Here is a 9,929-nt window from a genome sequence, read left to right as displayed (position 1 = left end):
AAAGCCGTCGTAACAAGGAGTAATAATTTTATTTCGAGCTGTTCGGGCGTCGACGGAACCGACTAAAATTAGTATAATTTCGATTTCGACGTTGAATTAAACAACAGAGAAAAGGGAAAACCGGCGGCACAACCGTCGGAACCGATCGGCAGAGAATCTGGACCGAAATGCCGTTACGTGAGGTCCGAAGTAGGTCGTCAAATATGCTCCCCGTTGCTCTCCTCGGCGGTATATGCTACTCCCAGAACCGATATAATTTAATAGTCGATCGAGCATCAACGATTACGTGGAAACTCGTAATACGATATTGATTAGCTGTATATTTTCTGTGCAACAGTTACAAATTGTACAAAAAAGAATCACTTTGGAATTTCTTATCGACTATCAACTTCACGGATCTTTGTTGTTTAAAATACAGCCCCACAATTGAGAGTTCGCGAAGCGATTACGAGGTATTTGTGTTCGGCGTGTCGTTTATAAATATTTTCCGAGGCGGATTCATCTTCCTAGCCAGCCCTCGTCGTCGTCTTCCGGTTGATGATAACTGGGATAATAGTGGTCGTGGTATTCCGGTTTATGCACCACCACCACCTCGGATTTCTGCGAATTTTTGAAGAAGTTGTACAGTATGATGAGCAAAGCTAGCTTTCCCACGATGATGCTTCTCAGAAGACTGAACTTTATCGAAGCGAGAGTACCGGGCAGGGACATTAGCTGAAAATGAACGTAACGTTAGAAAGCGATAATTTTGCCGCTAGAATACTTCATTATTTTCTAAATAGTACGATGTATGTATCAAAACCTGCATCAAGACGGGACCCATCATCATTGCCATTCCAATCTTCTTTAGCGCATCGCTTTTGAATTTCAATCTTCCCGCGTCCTTCGACTCGATTTCGTTTCCTGAACAACGATTACAAAGCTTATAACTATCTGTACGATCACCTCTGAAAAATCATCGAAAGACACTTTAGAGATTCAACTCACCTTTAAGCAGACACGACATTCTTACGGTGACATTGGCTTGGCCCCTTGAGACGTGCAAACTGATCCCCCGTGAAATATCGAATTGCAGGGTCTCGTTCGAATTCTTGAAGTCTTTTACACTGTGATCGACCGCTCGAACGGAATCGTTGACCGCGATCGCGAAACAGAGCCACCAAACTAGCGCTTCCGCTCCATGCATTGCTTTTCAAGTCGTAGACTACTTGGGTAATCAACGTCTACTAAAATGGTAAAATTAAATCGGTATTACACGGTTCGAGAATTTGGGCTTCTAGACCAGAACCAAACAGTATCTCAACTATTCGTTGGATTTTCCATTTACCGTGCTAGTCATTTCTCTAGTCTACCACGGTGCAAAATCGGAATATCACATATCGTTACTCACCGGATTGCGTGTAACATTTAATTCCACGTATTTATCGTTACCTTTTCCACGGTTCTTATCGATCCCAATTCAATACTCAGAGCAGGGAAACCATCGTCTTCCATAGATAAAACGGTCGCATAGTCGCGGAGAAAACTGACCGATTTTCTTCTCACTATTTCATAACCGCGAGCAAGCGATGAGACGCGTGCTGATCGCCGCGACTTCGCGCCAAGACTACTGACCGATCTGCCGAGCGGAGAACAGACATTTTTCTTTTGCGCTCTATGCTCACCCCACTAAAGCTAGGAAACTGGGTCTGTCTGTGCAGCCTGTCGATGCAATCCGTGTCATAGAAGGTGTAATGCACACGTGGCCAGACACTGGCTCGAGCGGATTCAACGGACCTTGACACGCGGAAAATTCAACCGAGGATCGTTCGTTGAAAACACACAGTTTTCGATTTTTAATGCGTTATCGCGAGGTCGACGACATTCCGTTTTTCTTCTCATCGATCAATGCGCCTCTTTGGTTCACCATTCGGAGGTCGAAATTCTTAGAATGGAACTTGGCTTTGAAATACTAGAGACAACGCTAATGGAACAACGGAATGTGCATGTATTAGTAATGTTTTAATAAAATGGTTCTACGACGATATACATTAGTTAATAAATACTTTGAAATAACTTCTTACAAATAAATTACCGGTAAACTGAGGTATACGGTTATTACTTAAACTTAATAGTCCACGATTTTGGTTTCACTATTTTGGTCCGACAGCTCTAGGACTCTGTTCGAGACTTACTGACGCTCAGTCGATGTTCAGTTAAATAAAATTTGTCTAAAGTTGTCGTTACAACTTGTGGTGTTCCTTTGGTTCACGTAGATTCCCTCCAGAGACTAATAACTTTCTCGATGATCGGTGCGCGGTATCTTCGATCCTCTCGATCGTCGATAGTCAGGTGAAAACCGCAACGACAGCCGTTCCGTTGGTGTCCTATGTATTCCAAGTGGAAAAATGGACGATAAAACAAAGAACCATCAGGATGTGCGATAGCCTGGTTCGGTTTTGTGGTCGTTGGTGGAACAGTTTCGCATCCGTTGGAGCACCTTATTCTCCATTACCCTCTGTAATAATAATGTTCATCTTCTTCTGGAGCGCTGTGCGGCATCCAGCCGCTGTACGCGTGATTATGAGCGACCGGCGGGCTGTTGTGCACATGCACGTGAATCGGCTGATTGTGAGACGGCCAAGTCGGTGTGTTTTGTTGCCACCCAGACGAGAATTTTGCTATTATCGTGCTCAGCTTGAGCACCAATAGGGTGACACCTGCAACGAAATTAACGTTAATGCACCACCGAAAAAACAATTATTCGCGCAACAATATATATAATTATAATCATGAATTAATTTCTTTCTTATTCAACGCGAATATTATTTTTCTTAATTCGGGGGATGATTCTACAATGTTTCGTCGATACACCTCTATATTTATAGAACAGTTGACACATGCGGGGAAATTAAATGCCGAGGTTAGCACTAACATTAAAAACGAATAGAAAGTGGGTCCACCGGTAAAATTTGGCTGTACGCGACCAAACGTCGACCCGTGAACCGTGGACAAGTGTTTATCGATAAATGGGTCGATGTCACCTGTTTGTGTATGCACACGGTGTTGTGCATTACCAGACCTGAAACCGTTATTATTTTGCATAGAACGAACGAACAATACATCATTATTCGTGCTTACCGATGAGCAGTCCCTTGAGCGAAATCACGGTCAACACCGTCAGCATCGTCATCATAACAACCATTTTGTACACCATCGGCATCAACATGAATTGCAAACGCTTGACTCCAAACGTTCGAGCTTGCCTGCCAGTCGATTCTGAATATCACGAAAAATTCCCATTAATCTCCATAATCGTACAAATTCGACGCTCACAAATAAATACCGTCGAGTATCGTATTCTTATTATATTTTCGTGGAAATCTGTAATTTGAAAATTAGCACGCTCACGGACTCACCTTGTATCTCGTTCCCGCCGTCGAACAGATCGTCGAGAAACTCCCTGAGGACACGAACATCGGGATCCACGGCCGTGTCCTTGGAGATCGGCAACAGTTTCGTGATTCGTCCGTGATCCAGCGCGGCGACGCCAACGTTCCCGATGCTCGAGGAGAACGCGATTTTTGAAAAAGTCGCCGCGAGCAACACGCACGTCGTCAGCGTCCAGCCAATCGGTCCGCGCATTATCAAACCGGTTATCGCGTGATCACGTGATTCTCTTCATCGACACCAAGCGGATTCACTCGGAGAACGAACTCCCGTGGATACGGTCGCGCGCGTTCTTCGATCTTTTCGTGAAACAGAAACCAAAGAGAATTTGCAGGACGTATGGTGTTGGTCGAGCCCGCACGAGTCGCCGTATGATTCGGACGAGCGGCCACGCTGCCGTTCGAACTCAAAAGAGGTTCGGCCCGACACGCTACGTGTGCGCGGTAGATCTGCGCGCACGGCGGCGCCTTCGAATTTCCTCTCCTGGCCGTACAAATTCGTGAAACACTTTCGGGCGAACGCTGTTGATAGTACGTTCCACGTGCTTCGAGCTAGCGGCTCGATGCTCGCCTCGTTGCCTTTCCCCGGGCACGCATTCCTTTTTCATGCGATTACCGCTACCGATCTCGTAATACCAGGTGCAATACAGTAGAATTATCGTGGATCATACACCTACTCTTATAAAACAGAACACGAAAACTCTGGCTGCACGTAGAATTGTAAACGATATGTCTTTTCGTTTTAAAATCATTAATACAGAGTAATTGTCCAGCGGTACTGGAACTTCTAGACGTATACGTACCAGCCCGATGCGTTAGAGTGAGGTAACCTTTCTTATCCCGATATTACAAGTCTAGATACGGATCTCTTGACCCCATTAAGCGTGTAATAAAATGCACTAGTTGATAACATAGATTTCTTCTCAGGTAGTATATCATCATTGAAATGTAAACCACTTCAATTAATTCAATAATGTACATTATAGCGTATCATGGAAACCTCATTACGTCATAAGTATTGTAATTATTCACTGTGTTAGGCCTTTTATTTTCTTTCAAAATTGGTACGAGGAGAAAAAAATGTGTACTTGCCCTATTATTCGAAGGAACAGTTGTGGACAGTGCACGCAGCGTTCTAGTGTATATGTTTCTGGCTTGAAACTTCGTTCGAGATCGGTTCAAAGAATAGGTATCTAACGGGGAACAGGGGAGAAATACCAGAACAGAGTTGCCTTCGCCAGTGAACATTCTCTTAGGATTTTTCGTGTGTCGGACGATTACTCGGTGTCCCACTTTCCGTATCATTGTCACGGTCACTGTTCCGCCGTCATTCGCGTATGCACTCATACTCCTTGGTGTAATTGCCAGACGCGTTGTTGCACGAACGCTTTGACAGCGGCCAGCAGCAGTCACTGGAAATGAAAAAAGATGCGAACGCAATGGTTCCTTTTTTTCTATTCCGACGTTTAAATATGTTTTCAAGGATGTTCACGATCTGTTAATTTTACGTGTTCAGAGTGCCGTTTATTCACCACCGTCGACGTTAATACAATTGGATCGGAATCTCGAGATATTTACAGAAACGAATGCTTTCCAGAGAGAATAAACCGCTCAATGACATCATAACGCGTCGTTCCTCGAATCTTTAAGCACCGTGGGCTTGCTACCAGCTCCCGATACCAATTTCACTGACGATTAGACAACGTAATGTTGATCGTCTTGACAACATATGTCAAGGTCATCGGCCATTTTACTTAGAAATCCTAGTAAAGTACGATACTAAACTTTTTTTTACATTCACTTCTTTACAATCGGTGACTCCCAATGAAAACCGTCACAATATTACTCAGGATGACATAATTTACCGAAATTTTTCTCGTTCCCGTCGAAACCGCGAGCGCAGTCGTCTCTATGCAGAATCTCAGTTTAAATCGTAAAGCACAGTCGGTAAAGGGGGTGACGATCCTAGTAAACGAACTATGCAAACGATCGAAACGATCTGTAGTCGTACTCTCGTTGCGGTGTTACGACCAGTAAAATCGGTGTACGCGTTGTGCACGCAGCTTAAGAGAGCAGCTTGCCGCACCGGCAGATAAAACGAAGAAACGCGGTACTAAACCTGTACTGCATCGTTTGTGCTCGGTGGATCCAGCGAGGGAAGAGAGAGAACGAGAGGTCGAAGAAGGAAACGAAGGTGGCCATCTTGGAAAATAATGCCAGTCGTAAAAGTTCTTTACCCTGTGCCCCAACCTGCCCCGCGGGAGCTCCTCGTCCTTTCTTGCCTTGTCCCTTCTAGTCTCGATATTCCGCCAAGGACTAAAAATACAACCCCTTGCGCCCAGAACCAGAAAGGCCGTATTAAAGATAAACCTGAAACCCGGTCTGGACTTTGTTCGAGCTGCACTCTCCGCGGGCGCAGCGACTTCTTCCCCCTCGTGTGTGCCGTCTTCTTGCTTCCTTTTCCTTCGACGAGAGTGTATACGATACAAGGGACGGCTTGAAAGGTTCGTTTAAAATGCTGATGGGGAGAATTAAGCCAAAAACTTGGCAATATCGTGGAAAGGAATTTTGTCTTAAAAATGTATATCGCAATGTCGATCGCTACTTCGACGAACTCTTCAAAAGCAGTGGCTTCGACGTCTTTCCTTTCTCGTAAAAATCTTCGTACAAAATCCTTGGACGAAAAAAAAGATGATTGGCGAACAGAGTTACGGGTCGTGCGTGAAAATCGCGAGAATCTCGATTCTCTGAACCGATAACGGCGTCTCTCGTTCGAATGTAGCTTCGTAACGTGACTTCGAACTCCGCTACCGGGTATTCCGGAGTCTGGAAGACCAGTTTTTCCCCAACTAACGCGCGTACCGACTGTTCGATGTACGTCGAGATAACAAGACAGCGAATGGGTCCAAGAGACGCGGTGAATAGGAGAACGCTACGCCAAATACGAGGCGGCATGTGACTGGGTCGCGATTTATCGGCGGTATTCGCAATAGATCTCGTGATTGGGAGGTGTGTGCCACGGTGTGTTTCAAGCACCACTGCTTCAAGGTTAATTGGCTCGTTACTGTATCAGCTGTGTGCAGAAAGAGAACTGGATACTAGGTAGTGGTCGACTGGGAATGCCCTAACCGAACCATCCATTCGATCATTCAAATCGTCTGTCAAAAAAAAATGCAAATAATTCACCATACGAACGTTCGTAAGAAACTCTTCGATTACTCTCTTTTTATAGGCTCGTTTCGAACGAAACGGCGTGTGTGTACTCGAACAATTCCCTGAACCTTTATTCCCGATGGATCGATCGTAAGATGTATTCAGTTAAATGCTTCCACACCCGTTAGACCGTGAACCCGATCCTCCGACAACCCTGGGTAGGACTCGTAGTGGGGCAACGTAAAAATGGAAATGCCCCGGCTGTTTCTTATCCACACAGCCTCGCGATTCCCCCGCCGTCTCGTTGCTTGAACCTGTATGTATGTACGTATACTCTCGCGTGCATCTTCGTTTGCCATCGTCCGGACGATAGTATGTGTATTACCATACCTCTCCGGCATGGCTGACCATAGACCGGCTCCGAGAAGTGGCCGAGACATTCGCCTCTCGACCGCGACCATGAGAGCACTCAACTCGCGACGCCCACAGCCGACCACTAGTACCCTCTATCTCTTCCCTCGTTCCTTCCACTGTCTTCTTCTGCTGCTGTTCGTTGTGCACAGTGGCCAAGCGCGCAGCGTGCACCGCGATGAAGAGGGCCCGCTCGAGCCCGAGGGTGGTAAACTTTCGGCGGTCAAAACCGAACGCGACGTGGTGATCGTCGAGCTAACTTCCGGGACCACGGATGGGAAAAGTGCGCCAAAGCAAGTGCAAGGAAAGCTCCTGGGGTCACAGAACGATGGCGTTGAGAATGAGGGAATCGAGCCTGAAGAACCGGGGAATATCGACGGGACGAAGATTTCGCAGCTGAAAATTGGGGAGCTGTTGCAAGAGGCTGGCCAAAGCGACGCCGAGCAGCTTGCTGCCGCAAAGTCGCCGAGAACAGACACTTCGGCTTCGTCCATCCTTCAGGAGCTCGATATTGAGAAAGAAACAGCGAAAAAGATCGGTGACAGGATCGAAGATAGCAAGGTTCTAAATAAAGAGGACGATGAAGCGAGCGTGGCTAAGAAGAGGAGACGAAATGACGTGGCTCTCGTTGGGAAGCCCGAGGTTCCAAGCGAGGGAATTCCGTCGGAGCGGATCGAAGAGGTGAAAGACGAAGGGATCCGGAGGTTCGATGTGCAAATAGACGCGGGGGTCGTTGCTCCTTCTCAGGAAGGTGTCGTTGACATCGGAGTTAACGACGCCGATGCTCGAACAGTACGAAAGATCACGGCAGATGCGACTGAACAGAGTCAGTCCGCGAAAGCATTTTTGACTGGGGTGGACCACCAAGACGGTAATGTCCACATTGCCGAGGAACCGAAAGGGGAACTACCAGGTTATTTCCGGAAATCGGGACCACTCGATTCTGACCAAGACAAAGACGAATCGAGCTTGGACGAAGGTTCAAACTCCAAAGACGAGAAAGAGTTGAACGAGAACCGGGAATACAGGTACTTAGATGATTCCGAGAGTAAATCGAAACGCAAAACGTCCACCGTCTACCTGAACGCCGAGGAAAAGAAGTTACCCGACGGGGAACAACAATCGATCGTCGAGGGTCAAATCAAAAAGCTGATATCGATTCGCGACGACGTGCTTTCGGACGCCCAGAAAGCGGACAAGCTGGACGAGGCCAAGGTTTTGAACACCAAGCGAGAGGTTGGAGCGGACGAGGTCGTTCTTACACAGGGGAACATCGAGACCGGGCAGACAAACAAGGTAAAAGATCGCACACTATTTTACTCTAGACAATCGTTAAGAAGCGATAGCAGTCTTAGAAAACGGGAAGATCAGGCTGTGTCGTTTCAAGATCAAATACGTAATAGGACGTTCTTGGTTCGCGTAAAAGAGAACTCCACCGAACTACTCCCAGAAATACTTAAATTCACGGAGAACCAGTTGTTGAACAGATTGGAACAGATAGCGCTTTCAAAGAGGTCCGAGTATTCGAATAATTCTTACGTGGACGACGTGAAAGATCTCGGATTGACCGACAAGCAGCTGCGAATAATCGAATGCGCCGAGCAATTAGTAGCGCGAGACAGTTGTTCATCGTCAAGTTGGTGGAGTGTGTACTAGCGATCAACTTCCGCAATTGCATTGAGATCTTCCTTTATCCGCTCCTGCCGGAAAGTCCTCCGGACAAACTTCCAATCGGGTTAAACGCGTTTGACTTGTTTCAGGGTAAAAAATCGAAGACCGGCAGAGCTCAGAATCTATACCAGATCAGATACATCGCGCCAGACTCGATAGTATACAACATTCTGCAAAATGTTCTGGAATCGTATCCCAACGAGGAGACGCTTGTGTCGTACGTTGATCCGACGAACGCGACGCTGCAGAGCCTTCTCACTTCCAATCAGCTGGATATTCTACAGATGGCCGAGAAATTGTTACCGCAAGCGTTGCGCCAAGAGTACTCCGACAGAATGTTCTCGTGCGTCAGGAGGTTCGAGTACTTCAGCTGCGTCAAGTATTTCGCCTGGCCGATGATCAAGCAGTATTTCCCAGCGCTACCAGCTTTTCCCGACTACGAGGGCTGGTATCCGTTCGTCAGCTGGACTCCGCAATACCCCATTCTCCCGTTCCCCACTATACCAGGAGAGATCGGTGAGCTGCCAGAAGTTGTGGACTCCGATGTCACCAGACAGATAAGACCAAGACCGGAGGCGGTGATGATTCAGGTTCTTCAGAATGCTCTGAATGAACAGCCACAGATATCGATTTCGCCCTCTTTTCTCGATCAGTCCGCAGATTCGTACGTTGCTCTCATACCTCAAGACCAACTGTTGTCGATCAACATGGCCGAGCAACTGATTCCAGTTCGCTATCGCCCGGAATTCGTCCAGAAGACCGTCAACTGCATGAAGGAATATAATTATCTTACCTGTATGAAGTACTCGACCTGGCCTACCGTCAGACTGTTCGTACCGAATCTCCCAGACATTTCTACACTGTTTTCGGATTTACAGCTACCGGACCTGTCCGGTATTTACGACTTAATTGAAAAGATTCCTAATTTTGGTCCGCTCTGGCCATTCGGAGGCACTTCCATTCGATCGGATATTGTTCCAACGGTCGTCCAACGAATCGGAGACATTCTACAGTCTTCCAACGAGCTAGAGACCAAGATCACGGAAACGCTATCGAAGGTACGAGACTCTACTCCTAAATCTCCGGAAATATCGCCGTTCATCCTTACTGGAAACGCGATAACTTTCACGAGGTTCACGGGGCCACAGCTCGATATCTTACGATTGGCTGAATCCCTTATACCTCCCATTGCTCGACCTGGATTGGTCACCGAAGTTATCGTGTACCTCCAGAGGAGCGATAACTTTATCGATTGCGCGAGATACG

General features: G+C 46.8%; 1 protein-coding gene across 1 annotated transcript; it reads right to left on the bottom strand.

The window, feature by feature from the left end:
• Positions 1-2,490: 2,490 nt before the first annotated feature.
• On the bottom strand, positions 2,491-3,624 carry LOC107186782. The gene is made up of 3 exons (XM_015574720.1): positions 3,399-3,624; positions 3,121-3,258; positions 2,491-2,699 (listed from the first exon to the last, which is right to left on the bottom strand). The coding sequence occupies exons 1-3, from the start codon at positions 3,622-3,624 to the stop codon at positions 2,491-2,493; spliced, it is 573 nt and encodes a 190-aa protein (XP_015430206.1).
• Positions 3,625-9,929: the final 6,305 nt, after the last annotated feature.

This window comes from Dufourea novaeangliae, unplaced genomic scaffold (assembly GCF_001272555.1).
Source record: "Dufourea novaeangliae isolate 0120121106 unplaced genomic scaffold, ASM127255v1 scaffold90, whole genome shotgun sequence".
Taxonomy (NCBI): domain Eukaryota; kingdom Metazoa; phylum Arthropoda; class Insecta; order Hymenoptera; family Halictidae; genus Dufourea; species Dufourea novaeangliae.
This window is presented reverse-complemented; position numbering and strand designations above follow the sequence as displayed.